Source organism: Sapajus apella, unplaced genomic scaffold (genome assembly GCF_009761245.1).
Source record: "Sapajus apella isolate SASKATOON/1434 unplaced genomic scaffold, GSC_monkey_1.0 scaffold68, whole genome shotgun sequence".
Taxonomy (NCBI): domain Eukaryota; kingdom Metazoa; phylum Chordata; class Mammalia; order Primates; family Cebidae; genus Sapajus; species Sapajus apella.
This window is the reverse complement of record NW_022437008.1, coordinates 5,742,205-5,762,815: the sequence shown is the minus strand read 5'-3', so window position 1 is coordinate 5,762,815 and position 20,611 is coordinate 5,742,205. Positions and strand designations below refer to the sequence as shown.

Genomic DNA, 20,611 nt, shown 5'->3' with positions numbered 1-20,611 from the left:
ATACACATTTAAAATTTTTCTGTTTTAATTTTGTTTTGTTTCTTTGAGACAGAGTTTTGTTCTTGTCACCCAGGCTGGAGTGCAGTGGCACCATGTCGGCTCACTACAGCCTCTGCCTCCTGGGTTCAAGCAATTCTCCTGCCTCAGGCCCCCGAGTAGCTGAGATTACAGGTGTGCACCACCATACCTGGATAATTTTTTGTATTTTTAGTAGAGATGGGGTTTCACCATGTTGGTCAGGCTGGTTTCAAACTCCTGACATCAGGTGATCCACCTGCCTGCCTTGGCCTCCCAAAGTGCTGGGATTATAGGCGTGAGCCACTTCACTGGCCCCATTTTAACTTTTTTTTTTTTTTTTTTTGAGACGGAGTTTTTGCTCTTGTTACCCAGGCTGGAGTGCAATGGCGTGATCTCGGCTCACCGCAACCTCCGCCCCCTGGGTTCAGGCAATTCTCCTGCCTCAGTCTCCTGAGTAGCTGGGATTACAGGCACGTGCCACCATGCCCAGCTAATTTTTTGTAGTTTTAGTAGAGACGGGGTTTCACCATGTTGACCAGGATGATCTCGATCTCTTGACCTCGTGATCCACCCGCCTCGGCCTCCCAAAGTGCTGGGATTATAGGCGTGAGCCACCGCGCCCGGCCCCCATTTTAACTTTGAATATGGTTAATGCAAATAGATACAGCCTACATACTGAAGCTCTTTGGGAGCCTCAGGAATTTTCTTTTCTTTTCTTTTCTTTTTTTTTTTTTGAGTCAGCGTCTCAGTCTGTCAACCAGGGTGAGTGCAGTGGCGTGAGCACAACTCACTGCAGCCTCATCTTCCCAGGTTCAAGTGACCCTCCCACCTCAGCCTACCAAGTAGCTGGGACTACAGGTGCAAGCCACCATGCCCAGCTAATTCTTGTATTTTTTTGTGGAGATGGGGTTGTGCCGTGTTGCCTGGGCTGGACTTGAACTCCTAAGATTAAGCAATCCACCTGCCGCAGTCTCCCAAAGTATTGGGATTACAGGCACAAGCCACCATGCCCAGACCTTCAGTAATTTTCAAAAGTATAAACCAGCCCTGAGATCCACAGCTTGAGAATTGCTGACCTAGTGAGATGGTAGACGGGCTTACTCTGCTAAGTGCAAATGTGCACGCATAAAACATTCTGCTACCTGACGTGTGTTTAACAATTCAAAATTTCATAAAGTCTAATGCCACTTCAGCTCTCAGAGATGTGAGTTTAAAGTCTGCCTGGTAAAATGCAAAGCTTGTTGGTGTATTAAATATGAGACTTAACAACCAGAACTATTCCATGAGAAGATAAAGAAGTAACAAAAGTGGCTTAGATAGCCAAAATTGCTCCCCACAGAACCTAGTTCATGTTTTTTTTTTTTTTCATTTTTTTTGAGACGGAGCTTCGCTCTTGTTACCCAGGCTGGAGTGCAATGGCGCGATCTCGGCTCACCGCAACCTCCGCCTCCTGGGTTCAGGCAATTCTCCTGCCTCAGCCTCCTGAGTAGCTGGGATTACAGGCACGCGCCACCATGCCCAGCTAATTTTTTGTAGTTTTAGTAGAGACGGGGTTTCACCATGTTGACCAGGATGGTCTCGATCTCTTGACCTCGTGATCCACCCGCCTCGGCCTCCCAAAGTGCTGGGATTACAGGCTTGAGCCACCGCGCCCGGCCTTTGTTTTTTTTTTTTTTGAGACAGAGTTTGGCTTTGTCACCCAAGCTGCCGTGCAATGGCGAAATCTTGACCTCCGCCTCTCAGGCTCAAGCAATTCTCATGCCTCAGCTTCCCAAGTAGCTGGGATTACAGGCGTGTGCCACTACACCTGGCGAATTTTTTTATTTTTAGTAGAGATGGGGTTTCACCATGTTGGTCTGGCTGGTCTTGATCTCCTGGCCTCAAGTGATTTGCCCACCTCGGCTTCCCAAAGTGCTGGTGGCATAAGCCACCACGCCCAGCCTAGGGTTTCTTTAAATTGGTATTTTTCTTCTTGTTTTATGGGGAAGGATTACTTCATCTATAATTGGGTGGAATATTAACCCAAACTATATGTAGGATTTCCAATCTTAGAAGCTAGAGGACCAGGCTGGAGTGCAGTGACATGATCTCAGCTCACGGTGACCTCCACCTCCTGGGTTCAAGTGATCCCCTCGCTTCAACCTCCTGAGTAGCTGGGATTACAAGTGTGCACCACCACACCTGGCTAATTTTTGTATTTTTCGTAGAGATGGGATTTCACCATGTTGGTAAAGCTGGTTTTGAACTCCTGACCACTTCAAGTTGATCAGCCCGCCTCAGCCTCCCAAAGTGTTGGGATTACAGGCATGAGCCACTGCAGCGGCCAAAACTGAGTCATATTTCTTTAGAATTTTGAGGTTGATGTTCCCATTATGCTTCTCCCTCACTGAATCTTTTTTTTTTTTTTTTTTTTTTTTTGAGACAGAGTCTTGCTCTATTGCTCAGGCTGGAGTGCCGTGGTGCGATCTCGGCTCACTGCAAACTGCTTCAACCTCCACTTCCCAGGGTTAGCAGTTCTCTGTTTCAGCCCCCTGAGTAGCTGGGATTACAGGTGCACGCCACCACACCCGGCTATTTTTTGCATTTTTAGTAGAGATGGGGTTTCACCATCTTGGCCAGGCTGGTCTTGAACTCCTGACCTCGAGTTCCACCCGCCTCAGACTCCCAGAGTGCTAGGATTATAGGCATGAGCCACCGCGTCTGGTTGTCAATCTCCTGCCTTCTTCATCAGAGGCAGCGTTGTATTGGACTTTAAGTGCATCCTTTTTGTCCATGTTTCTAAAATATGCTTTGCAAATATACTTTGCCCTGAAACACTGTTTAGTATTCTTTTGTGTTTTATCAAATACCCGTAAATACCTATAGTACAAGTCATTCTGCCACTAGCTACTTTCCACCCCAAATCATGCCTTTGCTATCTGGCCTCCATCACTGAACCTTACATATGTCATTGACTTTGTTGTCTGCTGTAACAGTCCATCATATTACTAAGGCGAGTTTTATTTTTTCCACTCTCCTATTGACAGACATTTAAATCAATCCCCATTCTTCACCAGTATGACAACGCTGCCTGGAACATCCCTGTGTGCCTCCGTGCACACACGCAGGAGAGTTCTTCCACTGGGTGGCACTGCGTATGCATTTTCCATTTCAGCAGAAGCTGCCAAGGTGCTCTCCAAAGTGATGGCATAAATCCAGCTCTTTCTGCAAGGCTCGGGTGTGGTGGCTCACACCTGTAATCTCAGCACTTTGGGAGGCTGAGGCAGGTGGATCATGAGGTTAGGAGTTCAAGACCAGCCTGGGCAACATAGTGAAACCCTGTCTCTACTAAATATACAAAAATTAGCCAGGCGTGGTGGCAGGCCCCTGAGGTCCCAGCTATTCAAGGGACTGAGGCAGGAGAGTCACTTGAACCTGGGAAGTGGAGGTAGCAATGAGCCAAGATTGGGCCACTGTGCTCCAGCCTGGACAACAGAGCAACACTCCATCTCAAAAAACAAGAGAAGGCTCACCAGCCTTCCCACCAGCTCTTCTCCCCACCCCACCCCTGCAGCCTGACCCTAGGTAACGAGCGGTGAGGAGTGACCCAGGCATGCATGCCCTGCCCAGAGGAAAGAGGCTTCAAACAAGCACCTGAGACCCTCATAGGAACCCAGCAGATTGGGACAAGCTCCAGAGTATCCATGGCAAAGCAGGACACTCTCTCCAGCACTCCAGAGGTAAAGGAGTCACCCACCTTCCCACTCCTTGCCTTTCTTAACCGAATCCAGATGTTCATGAACATTCAAGACAAGCATGAAGGTAAAACGATGCAGTTAAATTCAGCACAGAGGGGTTTCTCCCCCGGATCCCACCATTTCTATGGAAAGCACACATATGCAGGAGAGAGACAGTGAATGGAAGGCTAGAAAAGCTTGGTCTTGGAGTGGTGTGCAGATTGGAGACGGAGGGAAGGGGAAAATAAGATGCTGGGATCCTGAGGGAGGATGTGGGGTGGTGGCCGAGCTTCCTGGTTCATGGGGATGAGAACGAAGCCTCTTTTGGCTCTGTGACATGTAACATGGGCCAAGCTAAGACATGATTCCTACAGAGAAATGGAGCGTGGTCTGTCTGTCGTGTGCTCATGTGTCTGTGTCAAATGCCTTGAGAGGGAGCTGGAGCCACTTAGGTCTATACGGTTTAAGGAAAGCACAAGTGGAAAGAAGCTAGAAATAGTGCAGAGGTTGGGGATAGGACACTGAGACATGAGGCCAGAGTGTGAGACAGAATCAGATCCCCTGCCTGCTGAGAGCCACGGGCTGTGTGAGGAGCCCGGCCCTCTGCGGACGTTTTAACACGTGGCCCTGCTTTCTTCTTAGGTGCTCATGTGTCCAGGAATTAATTCTACGGAGATTTTATGAGGCTAAGCTAAAGAATAACCAATGCCGGCCAGGCACAGGGGCTCATGCCTGTAATCCCAGCACTTTGGGAGGCTGAGGTGGGAGGATTGCTTAAGGCCAGGAGGTCGAGGCTGCAGTGAGCCATGATCGTGCCACTGCACTCCAGCCTGGGCAACAGGGTGAGACCCTGTCTTGAGAGACAAACAAAAATAACCAATTCCACTTTGATCCTGAATACGGAAAACTAACCAAACAAGGAGAATAGCCAGGGGCAGGGATGGAAACACAGGAGAAACTGGCAGTGTGCAGGCTGCTTTGGAATAACCCGCCGAGAGAGGACATGAAACAGAATGCCCGAATGAATTACGGAAGCAGGTCAAAGTCTGACAGAATCATCAGGGCTTGACATCTAGAAGGGATCAATGAGATTTGTGGGGACAGACTTTTAGGGGAAACACAGAGGGTTAAGTGGCCCGAGAAACAGCTCGACTCTTGACCTTCCTCTTCCTGACACATAGCAAGCTCAAGTGTGAAAGTTCTTGGTTCCTGGGAGATCCTGAAATGGCAGAGGTGCCTGTATCTATGCACTTTATTCTACATGTTGGTAAAAGTCCACTTAAGGCTGATCACCAAGAGCCATCTGCTTAGAAGCAGGATGAAGCTAGATACCTAAAATACTCCCGGCCTGTCCTGGGAGATGACACACTAAACTCTCACTTGGGAAAGGAAAAGGATGAGAGACCCAAGCAACCACAGGTTCACCTTGCTGGGGAAACAAGGTCTTCTCACCTTCATTTCCAGGGCAGGAGGGAAGCCAGAATAGTAAAAGATCAAGAAAACTGAACAAAAACTAGGAGAGAACTTGGTAGAGGGATGACAGAGGTTGAAATGGGAAGGCACCAAGCAGAATCACGTATCCTCTTCAGAGCTGAGAAATGCCCTGAGCACCGAATGCTGCATCATTTTCTCAGAGTCACAGAGCTGGGAACTGCTAAAAGTGGGATCGGGATCCAGACCTGTGCCCTTATCACTTATTCTCCCTGGATCTCTCTTCAGAGTGGAGAACTGCCCGGGCATTCAACTCACCTGTGATATGACAGTTTTCATACTCTGTGCGGTGACCTACTATGAGCGGTGCATCCCAGTTTTCCTCTAGTTAACCTCTCTTCCTCTACTCTTGGTCCATGGGGTGTGGGGAGGGAGACAGGCGAAGGAGGGGATGTTGACCCGCCACTTTTTTTTTTGAGACAGAGTCTTGCCCTGTCACCCAGGCTGGAGGGCAGTGGCACAATCTTGGCTCACTGCAACCTCCGCTTTCTGGGTTCAAGCGATTCTCCTGACTCAGTCTTCTGAGTAGCCAGGATTACAGGCGCATGCCACCACACCCAGCTAATTTTTGTATTTTTAGTAGTGACGGGTTTTCACCATGTTGGCCAGGCTGGTCTCAAACTCCTGACCTCAAATGATCTGCCCACCTCGGTCTCCCAAAGTGCTGGGATGACAGGCGTGAGCCACTGTGCCTGGCCCTGACAACACCTCTTCTATCAGGGACTTCCGTCATTCTTTTTGGCCACCCTGGACCTCTGAACTCCCTGCCTGTGAATCTGTGCCTTGCCAAGGGAGAAGCAGAAACTTGCTTTCCCAGGGTCCATCCCATCTAGGGCATAGGTATGTGACCAAGTTCCAGCCAATTAGCAAGGCCAGGTGAGGCAGTGCTGCACAGCTGTGACATTAGGCTGGGAGGCTGCTCAAGGGAGGTGGCAGCACACAGCCAGCTGCCAGGGCAGCAGAGAGAGGTGTTGAGCGTGAGGCAGCAGTGCCCAAGGTGTGAGCTGCAAAGTCTGTGCCAGTGGTGGAGTTGGTGGTGTCTGCAAAGGTGTCATCTGGGCATACCCTTCAAGCCTGGTGTTCTGGCCAGCCTGGGGATTCCACAAGCTACCTAATATCCTTTAAAAACAAAATTCCTAGGCTGGATGGGGTGGCTCGCGCCTGTAATGCCAGCTCTTTGGGAGGCCAAGGCGGGCGGATCACCTGAGGTCAGGAGTTCGAGACCAGCCTGGCCAGCATGATGAAACCTACTAAAAAAACAAAACTTAGCCAGGTGTGGTGGCGGGCACCTGTAATCCCAGCTACTTGAGAGACTGAAGTAGGAGAATTGCTTGAACCTGGAAGGCAGAGATTTCAGTGAGCAGAGATCACGCCAGTGCTCTCCAGCCTGGGCAATAGAGCAAGACTCCATCTCAAGAAAATAAATATTAAATAAAATAAATAAAAACAAAATTCCTTTTCTGCTTAACCTGGCAAGAGGAGAGTCTGTTGTCTGCAGCAGGAAGGCCAACGGGTACAATCAGGAGAGCATCCAAGGTCTCCAGGTGGACAGTCCTCTGCAGCTGCATCCTGTCTGTGCCATCGGTCCCTCTGCCAGCCTCTTGGCCACGTGTGTCGCCCGGGAAGAATGCTGGCCTGCTCCAGCTGCTATGGCATCTGCCACCATGCAAGACGGCCAGGCTGCTGCCAGCTCCCATGGTGACTTGTGGTCTGCGCCTTCGTCCGTCTGGCTTCTCCTGGGGCAGTGGCTGCCGGCTGGACTCTGGCCCAGGAACAGGACTTTCCCCGTGCTTGCCTGTGCCTCGCACCATGGTCCCAGACCAATGACGAATAAATATGCCAGTCTCCACTCAACTGTGTGCATTCTGCACTACAGCAGCGGGGTGTGGCAACAGGGACGCTAAAGGATTGAATGCCGGGGCCCTGGAGGAGAATTGAAGCTGCTGGTGTTTCTGCCTGGGTCCTGAGGCGGGGTGCAGGAAACATTGTGGAGTACTTACTACAGGCTCAGCACAGTTCCATTTTAATTGACAAATAATAATTGTATGTATGTATGGGATACAATGTGATGTTTTCATCCATATTTATAATATAGAATGATTAAATCAGGCTAATTAACACATCCATCACCTCACATACTTATCCTTTTCTTGCAGTGTAAACATTTAAAATCTCTTCATGGCTTTTAAATATACACCGTATTATTATTTATAATAGTTGCCATTATGTGCAATTGACACTAAAGCTGATTCCTCCTAACTGAAACTTTGTAGCCTTCAGTCTGCATCTTCCCTTTCCCCACCAGCCCCTTCCCCCAGGCTCTGGTAACCAACATTCTCTCTGTGAGATCTGCTTCTAGGAGATCAGCTTTTTCAGATTCTTCATGTAAGTGAGATCATGTAGTATTTGTCTTTCAGTGCCTGGCTTATGCCGCTGAGCAGAAGGCCCTCCAGGCTCATCCATGCTGTCACGATTGACAGGGTTTCCTTCTTATTCAAGGCTGACTAGTATTCCACTGTATATCTACACCATTTTCTTTTCTTTTCTTTTTGACACGGAGTTTTTGCTCTGTTGCCCAGGCTGGCATGCGGTGGCATGATCTCAGCTCACTGCAACCTCTACCTCCTGGGTTCAAGCAATTCTCCTGCCTCAGCCTCCCGATTAGCTGGGATTCCAAGTGCCTGCCACCACGCCCATCTGATTTTTTTGTATTTTTAGTAGAGACAGGGTTTCACCATGTTGGCCAGGCTGGTCTCGAACTCTTGACCTCAAGTGATCTGCCTGCCTCAGCCTCCCAAGGTGCTGGGATTACAGGCATGGACCCCCGTGCATGGCCCACACTTTCCTTATCCATTGATCTGATGATGGATATATAGGATGCTTCCTCATCTCACCATTATGAATAATGCTGCAATGGACATGGGCATGCACGCATCTCTTTGACATACTGATTTCAGTTCCTTTAGATCTACATCCAGCAGTGGGATTTCTGGATCATATGGCAGTGCTAATTTTACTTTTCTGAGGAACCTCCATACTGTTATCCATAATGACTGCGTGAATTTACATTCCTGCCAACAATTCAGCTTTGTTTCAAAGGCTTCCTGTGCTCTAAAACACTCTATTAGCTCTCCTCAAAGGCTCTCGTTGCAGGGGTTTGGGAAGAAAAAGACACTCCCTCCTCTGGAGACATGGACACCTGCTTACATTCCAATTTGCCTGTAATTCACTCCTTCATCAGTTGCTCCCAGCCAGGTCTTGTTCAAGCTGCTGAGAATATTTTGGTGAATAAGACAGGAAGCTGCAGCTCTCATGAAGTTCACATTCTCGAAAAGCACCGGCATTGGAAGAACGGTGGTTGGACCTTTTCCAGCCTGGAATTTGGACTGCCCACAAAGGAAATTCACTTTAGATGATTATTACTTGATCAAACCAATAAAAGGCCAAAGATAGTTAATAATAACACAAGTGTGGCTTCCTCCTCCCTGTTTCTAGGCCAATGGGAAGCAGTGGTGAAGAAAAGGGAATGGCGTCTGGATGAGGATGGAGGCAGATGCTTCTACTGATGCCCAGCCAGAGAGGAGCATCCCCAGAGGGTCGGTCCCTAGCCAGGCTAGAAGCTTGCCTCTGCATATCTTGTCCCCTCTCGCAGTAGTTCTCAAAGGCGCGTTGAGACACCCTGCTGGGATGTTGCAACACACCTAGAGGCAAGCACTGCAAGTCCGTGGTTCCTGGTAATACTGCAAAAAACAGAAACAGGCTTTGGAAGTTCAAGTAAACAAAGAACTGAGAGGATGCAAGGTAAGCTGCCACAACGTCACTGTCAGTTATGAGTATTCTGCTACGCTTTCTTTTGAGCCAGAGGCTCTCTCTGTTGCCCAGGCTGGAGTGCAGTGGCGCAATCTCAGCTCACTGCAACCTTTGCCTCCCCAGTTCAAACGATTCTCCTGCCTCAGCCTCCTGAGTAGCTGGGACTACAGGCGTGCGCCACCACACTTTTTTTGTATTTTAGTAGAGACAGGGTCTCACCATGTTGCCCAGGGTGGTCTCAAACTCCTGAGCCCAACCAATCCACCCACCTTGGCCTCGGCCTCGGCCTCGCAAAGTGCTAAGATTACAGGCGTGAGCCACTGCACCCGCCCCAGCCACCACTACACTTTCTAGAGGGAGGACACAGCACTGACCTCGCAGTGCAGCCTGGGGACTGCATGGCACATGTGCAGACGGTCCTGACAGGGAATGCCTCCCTCTGTGCTAGGGAAATCACCCTTGCCCACTCAGGGTGAGTTTCTGTGTCTCAAGCAGAGCTGACGTCAGCCCTTGGCGATGCTGTGGGTGCATGTGACCCGCAAACCACTCAGAGGCGGCAGGGCCAGCCTGGAGATCTGGACTGTGACCTCAGGACAGAAAACCCTCTCTCTGCACAGGTTATAATCCTAAACCGCCAAAGCTCACTGTGTGAAGCAATTTTACTAAGAGCCCCCAAACCCCGCTCTTCCCTCCAATCATGTCCACCCTTCTCAGAAGAGCCCAAGAGGCCTCTGTAGGACAGCAGCTCTGGCCCTGTCCTGTGCTGAATGGGGCCAGCGCGGCCACTTATGCCCTATCGAGAAAGCTGAAGACCCTGGCCCACCTCTGATGGCTCAGGGCACAGGAGAGTAAGACAGCAGGTGGCATTGGTGCAACTTCCAGAATGCCACGTTTGTTAGCGCCTCGTCTTCCTGTGGCTGGAGGGCACTCCTGAAGCTTCAAACTCCTGTAAGAACGCTTCCTGTCCGGGCAGGGTGGTATGGGAATCTGAGGTGGCTGCGAGAGGCATCGGGGGAGTAAGGAGTTGGAGCAGCAGTCAGAGAGACATGGGATGGGGAATCTCACAAGCAGACGCCATGCCAGTCAGGAAACCTCACTCATCATTCCATTAAGGGCTGGAAAAGGAGGCACCAACAGGTGTTTCAAAGAAGCAAATGGTAGCTGTTCAGGAGGCTGGACCTGGGAAAAGGGACATAAAATCAGGCAGGTGCCTCATCCTAGTTTTTCTCAACTCCAGCAGAACATTCTCAGAGAGCCTCACTCCATTGCACAGTTCTCCTCCTCCCGGACAAGCCCAGCAGCTCTGGCCCTGTCCTGTGCTGAATGGGGCCAGCACGGCCACTTCTGCCCTATCAAGAAAGCTGAAGACCCTGGTCCACCTCTGACGGCTCAGGGCACAGGAAAGCCTTGCCGCTATGTGGTCTGCCCTCTGCTTCCACACCAGTGTCCTATGTGGCCCACGGCTCTTGGCTGGACCTGCACTGAAGGACACAGCAGGTCCACACAGAGTGCGCAAACTGCCCTTCCAGCCTCTGTGTGGGCTGCTGCTGCAGTGGGATACAACCGGCCCCCTGGCTGCTCTCCCAGTGCATGGCTGATTGCGTTCTTACACTGGAGGATAAATAGTGCTTGTGTCCAAGAAAATGGAAACAAGGTCGGGCATGGTGGCTCATGCCTGTGATCCCAGTGCTTTGGGAGGCCAAGGCAGGTGAGTCACTTGAGGTCAGGAGTTCAAGACCAGCCTGGCCAACATGGCAAAACCCCTTCTCTACTAGAAATATAAAAATTAGCCAATCATGGTGGTGTTTCCCTGTAACCCTAGCTAGTCAGGAGACTGAGGCAGGAGAACCACTTGAACCCGGGAGGTGGAGGTTGTAGTGAACCAAGATCACGCCACTGCATTCCAACCTGGGAATGCTCATATGAGCACTGACTCAACAGAGACCTTGTCTCACAAAAAAAAAAGAGGTAGAAGTTGGAAAAGTGGTTATCTTGAGGATGGAAGGCCTGCAGAAATGAGAGGGGCATGAAAGGGCCTCTAGGGTGCTAAACGTGGCTTCTATCTCGACCTGGGTGGTCATACACAAATGTACAAATCCGTTAACATGCACCAAGCTGTGTCCCTAAGATGAGCTCACTTTTTAGTATGTATGTTACCTGTTAATAGCAATTGATAAAAGCCCCCTCTAAAATCCCACATCTTCCTATGGCTACCATAGATCTTTTAGGCTTAGAATTGTTTTTGCTCCCCATATTTGCTATTCAAGATCGGTATAATTTTGCAACTCCCTTTTTTCCTTACCAACAGAATAGCAATTTTGTTAGGTTAGAGAAGTACCCAATTAATACTCATTTGCCCAAAATCTCTTGCAGCCAGGAGCTGCCATGAGATACAATGCCAGCCAGTCAGAAATAAGCAGACGTCTCTGGGTAGGGCTTCCAGAAAAGCTATCATTTTCTTTTTTTTTGTTTTTTGGAGACAAGGTCTCTCTGTGATGCCCAGGCCAGAGTGCAGTGGTACCGTCACAGCTCACTGCAGCCTCCAATTCCCAGGCTTGAGCGATCCTCCCACCTCAGCCTCCCAAGTAGCTGGGACTACAGGAGTGCACCACCACACCCAGCTAGATTTTAAAAAAATTTTTTGTAGATATGAGGGTCTCACTCCAAGCAGGTCTTGAACCCCTGGCCTCAAGCAATCCTCTTGCCCCAGCCTCTCAAAGTGCTGGAATTACAGGCATGAGCCACTGCATCTAGAAAAGCTATCTTTTTTTTTTTTTTTTTGCTTAAAAGAGGGTTAGATCCATCTCTCATGCGTCTTTTGCTCTCTATCCTCCCTGCTCCATTTTTCTGCTGAGAATATAGATGCTTCTTATTACCATGAAGTGAAAGTGAAGATCCAGGGATGGTGGAACAGACAGCCAGAAGGAGCCCAGGCATGAATGGATGAGTGGCCCTGAGCAGCAGCCCCAGCCACGGACTCCCTAATTCCTTCATGCCCCGTGAGAAAAATAAATCCCTATGTGTTTACGTCTCTATTATTTGGGCACATTTGACAATCGTCAAATGAGATAGAAGGCTTTGATCTTCATAAATGGCAAAGACTTCTAGAGACAGGAGGGAGCTTCCACGTGCTAGTCCACTGTGGTTTCATATCATGACGTAGCAAGGGCTCAAGAAAAAAAAAGTAGGGGAGGAATTCGCGAGACACTCCCAAAATAAGACTGCAGGCTCCCCTCCCACCTTCTCCTGACAGCAGTCTTCACTGCTCTCTATGGCATCTGAATTCTCCTGATGGTGGAAAGGGCTGGGGGAAGATGGCCCAACGTGAAGAGCAGGAGCTCGGTTCACATCAACTTTCCCGAGAGCGGGTCTTAGAGTGGTACGTCCACTGCATCACTCAGTTTCTCAATCTATTATTTTCAACAACCTCCCACATCTGATAAACAGAAACTTCACTTTCTGGTTTGCATTAAGAAAGCCTGGCCTTTTCTCTCTCTCTCTTGGAAAATGTCCAAGCATCTTCAAATGTGCTGCCATCTCCCCCGCTGCGACACCCGGGAGTTTCTGATACCCTGCCCACACTTCCTGAAAATCTGCGGTCTAATTTAAGTTTCCTAAGATTCTGCAAAGTAGACAGAGACCTGGGTGACTCCAATGACACCACAACTCTTAGGGGAAGATGAGTCATGTATGTGGCAGAAGCAGGTAATGGAGGAAAACAGAGACAAGGTCGCCTGGGGACAGGAACACAGCGCAACCAGTTTTGCCCCCATCTGGTGTGCCTTAGGCAGGATCAGCCAGCACCTGACTGCAAGCTTCTGTCTCCAGACACTCTGCTGCCTCTCCTCCCTTGCTCAAGGTCAGGAATGAAAGGCAGCCCAAGGAAACAACCAGCTGCCTTCTGGCCTTTACCGAAGGACGATGTGAACCCACTCAAGCCACCCAGTGGTCCAACCTGGAAGCGGCAGGGGAAGGGCCTTTTAGTCCTGTGCCTAGTCCAGTGGTCACCTCTGCACGGACGGCAGATGGAAAAGGGGGCTCGAGGAAAAAGGAAAAGGTCAGGCAATCTCTCCAGGATTCCAGGAATAAACATTCTCCTCCCAAGCTCTTCGTTCTGTTTCATAATCAAGTCCAGAGTCTTATAAACACTCATGGAAACCATGAAAGCTAAACAACTTGGTAAACAGTAGAGAGAAACAGTAAACAGAAGCTTCCCTCTACTTCCTGTGTATCCAGAATGTTTAGAGACAGGGAGGTGGGCACTGATGACAGGTCGCAGCATCTGGGATCTGGGGCTATGGCGGGAATGAGGACATGTGGAAAGCTGGGAGTCGCCTGAGTCTTGCGAGTCTGGGGTTGAAGGTCATTCCTTCACGGTTTCAGGGAAAGAGTGAAGGCCACTGGCAAGAAGCCTGGTGATGATACAGACACGCCCTGTGGGAAGCAGGTGACACGATCTCCACCCTGGCCTATCCTCTGTGTCCTCCTCTGTTGGATGCACAGGACTTCCAGGGGCTGCCAAGAAAGCTGGGTCTAACGTGGGACCTCACGGTATAGTGGCGAGTGTAGCGTGGGGGCAAAGACCATGGACTCCGGCTGGGCACAGGGCTCATGCCTGTAATCCCAGCACTCTGGAAGGCCGAGGTGAGCAGATCACTTGAGTCCAGAAATTCAACACCAGCCTGAGGAACATGGTAAAACCTCATCTCTACAAAAAATACAAACATTAGCCAGGCGTGGTGGCACGTGCCTGTAATCCCGCACTCTGGAAGGACAAAGTGGATGGATCACTTGAGTCCAGAAGTTCAAGACCAGCCTGGGCAACATGGCAAAACCCTGTCTCTACAAAACAAAACATATAAAATAAAATAAAATAAAATAAAAACATTAGCCAGGCATGGTGGTACACACCTGTAATCCCAGCTACTTGGGAGGCTGAAGCAGGAGAATTTCTGGAGTTGGAGGTTGCAGTGAGCCAAGATGGTGCCACTGTATTCCAGCCTGGGTAACAGAGTGAGATTCTGTCTAAAAAAAAAAATTAGCCAGGCATGGTGTAATCTGTAATTCGAGCTACTCTCAGGCCACAGATGGCAGAACAGAGACTTCTTCTCTAGGTCAGGAGGAAAACATGTTCCAATGATCCTTGCTTCCTTGGGTGTGTATTTCAAAGGGAACTTCATGAGCTTCTAACCTGGGGCTACCAAAGCTGGATAGGGGGAAATAGTGAGACTTTATCAGGGAAAGGAATGGAGCCTGAGTGCCACTCCCTGACGAAGAGCCACACGTGCATCTGAACTTGGGCCTTCTGAATTCCTGACACTTTCCCTGAGAGACAGCAGGCGCATGCCCTAGTCTCTGGAGTCTGCACCAAGTAGCTCACTCTATGAAGCTGTGTTACAGGCCTGAGCCGAGGCTATGCTTTATATAAACGACCACTGAATCCTCGCAGAAATCCTGGGATGTCAGAATTCCCACGCTCACTTGACTGCAAGAAACTACAGCCAGAAAACTGATCTGCCCCAAGGTTGTCATGAAGAGACCTGGATTTGAGCCACATTTGCATGACTGTAACTCCCACACTATTTCCATCATAACAAGATGCAGGCTAGGACCAGCCTGTTTCAACCCTGAGATGGGCCAAAGAAATGTATTGGGGGCAGAGGGCAGGAGACCACAGAGAAAGTTAAAAATTGAAGAAGAAAAGGAAGGAGGGCTGGGCGCAGTGGCTCACGCCTGTAATCCCAGCACTTTGGGAAGCCAAGGCAGGCGGATCACTTGAGGTCAGGAGTTCAAGACCAGCCAACATGGTGAAACCCCATCTCGACTAAAAATACAGAAATTAGCTGGGTGTAATGGCAGGTGTCTGTGATCCCAGGGAGGCTGAGGCAGGAGAATCGCTTGCACCTGGGAGGCGGAGGCTGCAGTGAGCCGAGATTGCACCACTGTACTCCAGACTGGGCGACAGAGCGAGACTCAGCCTCAAAAAAAAAAAAGAAAAAAAAAGATGGAAAAGGAAGGAGGAAAGCTCATTCCCGAGAATGAGCAGAATGACAGAAGTAACTGCCTAAGAAAGAGAAGAGAAAATAATCTGACTTGGGAAGTAAAAAAAAAAATGCCTGGGATTTTTTTAAAATCAGGGATTAAGGACAGCAAAATCTGCATTTGGAAGTCAAGAGTGAGGATTCTCTAGGGAGAGAATAAAGATACTGGGCCCTTCCTTTGGGTTTGAGAGGAAATAGTGCTTAAAGGCTGGCCTTCCTTTCTCTGGTCACGTGGCTAGTGCTGGTATAAAGGCCTCCTACCAGCCAGGTTCCTCACCATTTTTTCCTGCATGACATGGGCAGAAGCAGGGGCTAAAGCTCCATTCCTCTCTCCGGGAAGCTTGCAGACCTTCCTTCAGGACCAATCCTGAGAAGCCATCTATCCGGAACAAGACAAGGCAAGGCAGCTAGTGTCGTGCCTGTGCTCTGGGAAGAGAGTCCAGGATGAGATTTGAGGGGACGGTGCTGGGGGTCTGGAGGAAGGCTATCAGAACCAAATGGAAGGCTCATACAGAGAGAAAGGAGCCAGTTGGGGGCGGGGCGGGGTAAGGAAACAGCCAGGAGACCGAGGCTGGAGAGTGGATGGAGGGACGGAACCAACGTTGGGGGCTAGCAAGCGTGACACCCCAAGTGGAAACTGAGTTACCCCGTGAAGAAGACGAGTTCTGTTTCTGATCAGAGTGCGAGGCTCAGGAGCCAGTGAAGGCCTGTGGGCTTTTCTAAATGTTGTTCCTCCAAGGGCTTCTGGGGACAAGCCTTCCTCCTAAGGCTAGTGCTGGTCCGTCCTTCCTCCCTCCACCCCACTCTAAGCCTCCCAGCTTCCCCTTTTCTCTTTTCTCTCTCTTTTTTTCTTTTCGAGATGGAGTTTTTCCTCTTGTCACCCAGGCTGGAGTGCAATGACACAATCTTGATTCATTGCAACCTCCATCTCCCAGTTTCAAGCGATTCTCCTGCCTCAGCCTCCCGAGTAGCTAGGATTATAGGCACCCGCCACCTTGCCCAGCTAATATTTCGTTTTCTATTTGTAGTAGAGATGGGGTTTCACCACATTGGCCAGGCTTGTCTTGAACTCCTGAACTCAGGTGATCTGCCCACCTCAGCCTCCCAATGTGCTGGGATTACAGGCGTGAGCCACTGCGGCAGGCCCCAGCTTCCCCTTTTCTAGAAAGTCCCGGAGTTTGGTGTTAGGCAGGGGAGGACAAGGTGGGGGAGAATCTATGTTCTGCGAAACAGAGGAAGGGAAGGAGGAAGCTGGGCTGGCGGCTGGGCACCTGGGTCCTGTGGAAAGCTGGCACTGGGCATCGGGGCCTGGGGCCCCACAGCCTCGTTATCCTGACATGCGTCTTACAGCTCTCTGCCCGCACTGATGCCTTTCTCTCCCGCAGGTCTCTGTCTGAGAAGGGGACTTGAGTAAAGTTAGGAACTGGTGACGCTAACTTCCTCTATCTGTGAGGATAGGAGGAGAAAAGCTAGGGAAACTGGAGGGGAAATTCCCTTGGAAAGCCACAGGTTGGCCACCCCCAGAGACACATGATGGCAAACGTAATCACTACTGCTTAATATCCCGCCCAGGCAAAGTCAATAATTGCTCTGGGCAGTTCAAGCAGGTGGTGTGAGCAAACCGTGGTGGCATCAGAAAGCACTGTCCTGGGAAGGGGACGGTGCCGGGGAGGATGTCTGCATCGTGAACGAGAGCAGGCTGCGCAGGCTGTGAGTGAGACCCCTTGACCCCGCCCTTTTTGATTCCCCTCCAGGATGCTGGACTGGAAGAGCTCCTTGACCCTCACAGCTTACATCATCATCTTCCTCACTGGCTTCCCTGCCAACCTCCTGGCCCTGCGGGCCTTCATAGGACGGGTCCGCCAGCCCCAGCCTGCACCTGTGCACATCCTCCTGCTCAGCCTGACGCTGGCCGACCTCCTCCTGCTGCTGCTGCTGCCCTTCAAGATCATCGAGGCTGCGTCGAACTTTCACTGGTACCTGCCCGAGATCGTCTGCGCCCTCACGGGTTTCGGCTTTTACAGCAGCATCTACTGCAGCACGTGGCTGCTGGCGGGCATCAGCATCGAGCGCTATGTGGGAGTGGCTTTCCCCGTGCAGTACAAGCTCTCCCGCCGGCCTCTGTATGGAGTGATTGCAGCTCTTGTGGCCTGGATTATGTCCTTTGGTCACTGCACCATCGTGATCATCGTTCAGTATTTGAACACAACCGAGCAGGCCAGAAGTGGCAATGAAATTCCCTGCTACGAGAACTTCACCGACGAACAGCTGGATGTGGTGCTGCCCGTGCGGCTGGAGCTGTGCCTGGTGCTCTTCCTCATCCCCATGGTGGTCACCATCTTCTGCTACTGGCGTTTTGTGCGGATCATGCTCTCCCAGCCCCATGTGGGGGCCCAGAGGCGGCGCCGGGCCGTAGGGCTGGCCGTGGTAACGCTGCTCAATTTCCTGGTGTGCTTTGGACCTTACAACGTGTCCCACTTGGTGGGGTATTACCAGAAGAAAAGCCCCTGGTGGCGGGCGATCGCCGTGGTGTTCAGTTCACTCAACGCCAGTGTGGACCCTCTGCTCTTCTATTTCTCTTCTTCTGTGATGCGCAGGGCGTTTGGCAGAGGGCTGCAAGTGCTGCGGAATCAGGGCTCCTCCCTGTTGGGATGCAGAAGCAAAGACACAGCAGAAGGGACAAATGGGGACAGGGGTGTGAGTCAGGGAGAGGGAATGCCGAGTTCGGACTTCACTACGGAGTAGCAGTTTCCCTGGACCTTCGGAGGTGGCCTGGGTTACACAGGAGCTGGAAAGGCTGCGAGACGGGGAGCAGGAGGGTTCCCATCCAGATTCAGAAATCCTCAGACCCAGTCTGGGACTGGGACTTTGAACAAAAGCCTTTCACCAGCTTGGTATCCCTTCCTGACAGAATTTTCCTACTCAAAGGAGCATAGCTCAGAGATGCAAGAAGAAATAGTTAGGTATGGAAGCACCGGCCCGTCACGGTGACTCACGCCTGTAATCCCAGAACTTTGGGAGGCCGAGGCAGGCAAATCACGAGGTCAGGAGATTGAGACCATCCTGGCCAACATGGGGAAAAACCCCATCTCTACTACAAATACAAAAAATTAGCTGGGCGTGGTGGCACACGCAATCCCAGCTACTCGGGAGGCTGAGGCAGGAGAACCACTTGAACCCAGGAGGCAGAGGTTGCAGTGAATGGAAATGGCGCCACTGCACTCCAGCCTGGTGACTGAGCGAGACTCCGTCTCCAAAAAAAAGGACTTTCAGGCTGGGGAAGCAGCATAGCTAACATGAGTCCAGTCCCTGTGATGTGGTTGGTAGTTAGGGGGTGGCCAGGCTAAAGCAGGGAGTCCTATAACAACCTCGATGCAAGCTTCAAAGCAACACCTAGACACTGCTCTAGTGGTTGGTGCTGGAGATAAACCAACAGGAAAGAGATAGAAGAGAAATACTAAATGAGGTCAAAAAAGACTCAGAAAGGTTCTGAGCCTGGAAACGAGCAGGGAGGCCTCGGGGCTTAGACCTTTAATGATAGTTTCTCTGCATCAGTCTGACCTGTTGCCTTTTCATTGTGCTCTGTTTGATTTCACATGTTATCTTGTCTCCCCATCTAAACTAGGAGCTGTCAGAGGTCTGGGTCTTATCACCTTCCTCCGTGGTACCCCATACAGGCCAGGACATGGGTCGGTACCCAGCAATCAGAAATTGGCACTGCTTCTTACAAGGGAAAGCAATCTGGTCTAGCAGATGGAAAATAAAGATGATAAAACGCTTAAGTGAGTGTCCACAATTTTTGTAACACTTCTGCAAGCATAGGGAGGGCAAAAATGGGAGAGAGCTCAGGAGGCTGAGGTGGGAGGATCGCTTGAGCCCAGGAGTTCTGGGCTGTAGTGCGCTATGCCGATTGGGTGTCCGCACTAAGTTCGGCATCACTATGGTAACCTCCCGGGAGTGGGGGACCACCAGGTTGCCTAAGGAGGGGTGAACCAGCCCAGGTCGGAACTGGAGCAGGTCAGAACTCCTGTGCTGATCAGTAGTGGGATTGCACCTGTGAATAGCCACTGCACTCCAGCCTGGGCAACATAGCAAGACCCAGTCTCAATAAATAAACAAATAAATTTTAAAAATAAATAAATAAAATGGGAGAGAGAAGCAGATTCAGCACCAAAGGGGGGAAGTGATGCATCTGAAACCACAGAAACGTCTTACGATGAAGAGGTGGTGTGGGCAAAGGAAGTGAGAGCACTGACGAGATCCTGTTTCGAGGGATCAGTAGAGTCTGGACTTAGAAAGGATTCAGGGTGATTCCGACTCACAGTCATCTGTCTGCCACAGGGGCTTAAAACATGTTACCCTCCTGCTCAGAAACCTGCAGAGCTCTCCTATCATCAAAATGTTTCCCTGGCCAGGTGCAGGGGCTCCTGCCTGTAATCCCAGCAATTTGGGAGGCTGAGGTAGGAGGATGGCTTGAGCTTGGGAGTTTGAGACCCACTTGGGCAACATAGTGGATCGGGGTCTTATAGTGAAACCCTGTCTCTCAATTTTTAAATTTTAATTTAATTTAATTTTAAAAATTTATTTTAAAAAGATGCTTCTGGCCAAGCATGGTGGCTCACGCCTGTAATCCCAACACTGTGGGAAGCCGAGGCGGGCAGATCAAGAGGTCAATAGATCAAGACCAGCCTGACCAACATGGTGAAACCCCGTCTCTACTAAAAATTTAAAACATTAGCCAGGCATGGTGGCACGCGCCTGTAATCCCAGCTACTCAGGAGGCTGAGGCAGGAGAATCACTTGAACCCGGGAAGTGGAGGTTGCAGTGAGCTGAGATAGAGCCACTGCACTCCAGACTGGGTGACAGAGCAAGACTGTCTAAAAAAAAAAAAATTAAAATGAATAAATAAAAAAGATGCTTCCCCCAACGAACTCATATTGTACCATTGTTTTCCTTGCTCTGTGCCCACTCTCCCCTTCCAGTTCTACCTGCCTAGCTCATTTCTCCACAGTAAGGACTCCTAGACCGTTCTCTCTAATTAACTGACCTCCAGCCCCTAACCTAGTAGTTTGCAGCCCAGGCTGTACATCAGAATTACATGTGGAGATGTGAAAATAATACAGACAGCCACCTACAACCTGACAGAATCTCTGCAGGTGCGGCCCAGCAGGTGAGCTTTTAAACAAAGTGCCCCAGGTGGCCAGCTAGGGTCAGGAATCACTGTCTTAGCTCGGAAGCCCAATCTGTCCAAGAAATTGTTCGTCAGACACCTTGCCTGCTTAGAGCTGGAGTCTCACTCTGTTGCCCAGGCTGGGTGCAGTGGCACAATCATGGTTTACTGCAGCCTCAAGCTCCTGGGCTCAAGTCACCCTCCCGCCTCAGCCTCCCAAGTAGATGGGACTACAGGTCCACATCACCATACTCAGCTAATTATTTTATTTTCTGTAGATACGGGGTGTTGCCCGGGCTAGTCTTGAACTCCTGCCCTCAAGTGATTCTCCTGCCTTGGCCTCCCAAAGTGTTGGGATTATAGG

The 20,611-nt window shown here is 50.3% G+C and overlaps 1 protein-coding gene across 2 annotated transcripts; it reads left to right on the top strand.

Annotated features, from left to right (window-relative positions):
- The first annotated feature begins 15,081 nt into the window (after positions 1-15,081).
- On the top strand, positions 15,082-18,858 carry LOC116530729 (free fatty acid receptor 2). Of its 2 annotated transcripts, none has more exons than XM_032249022.1 (2): positions 15,082-15,467; positions 16,829-18,858. In XM_032249022.1, exon 2 carries the CDS (start codon positions 16,832-16,834, stop codon positions 17,819-17,821), a length of 990 nt encoding a protein of 329 aa, XP_032104913.1. In that variant the 5' UTR covers positions 15,082-15,467; positions 16,829-16,831; the 3' UTR covers positions 17,822-18,858. The 2 variants fall into 2 exon arrangements, with proteins under 2 accessions (XP_032104913.1, XP_032104912.1); XM_032249021.1 differs by having other exon boundaries at positions 15,093-15,474; positions 16,831-18,858.
- The last annotated feature ends 1,753 nt before the right edge of the window (positions 18,859-20,611 follow it).

Excerpts from the sequence above, each read along its gene's own strand:
- LOC116530729 (XM_032249022.1), top strand. The coding sequence starts at position 16,832 with ATGCTGGACTGGAAGAGCTCCTTGACCCTCACAGCTTACATCATCATC.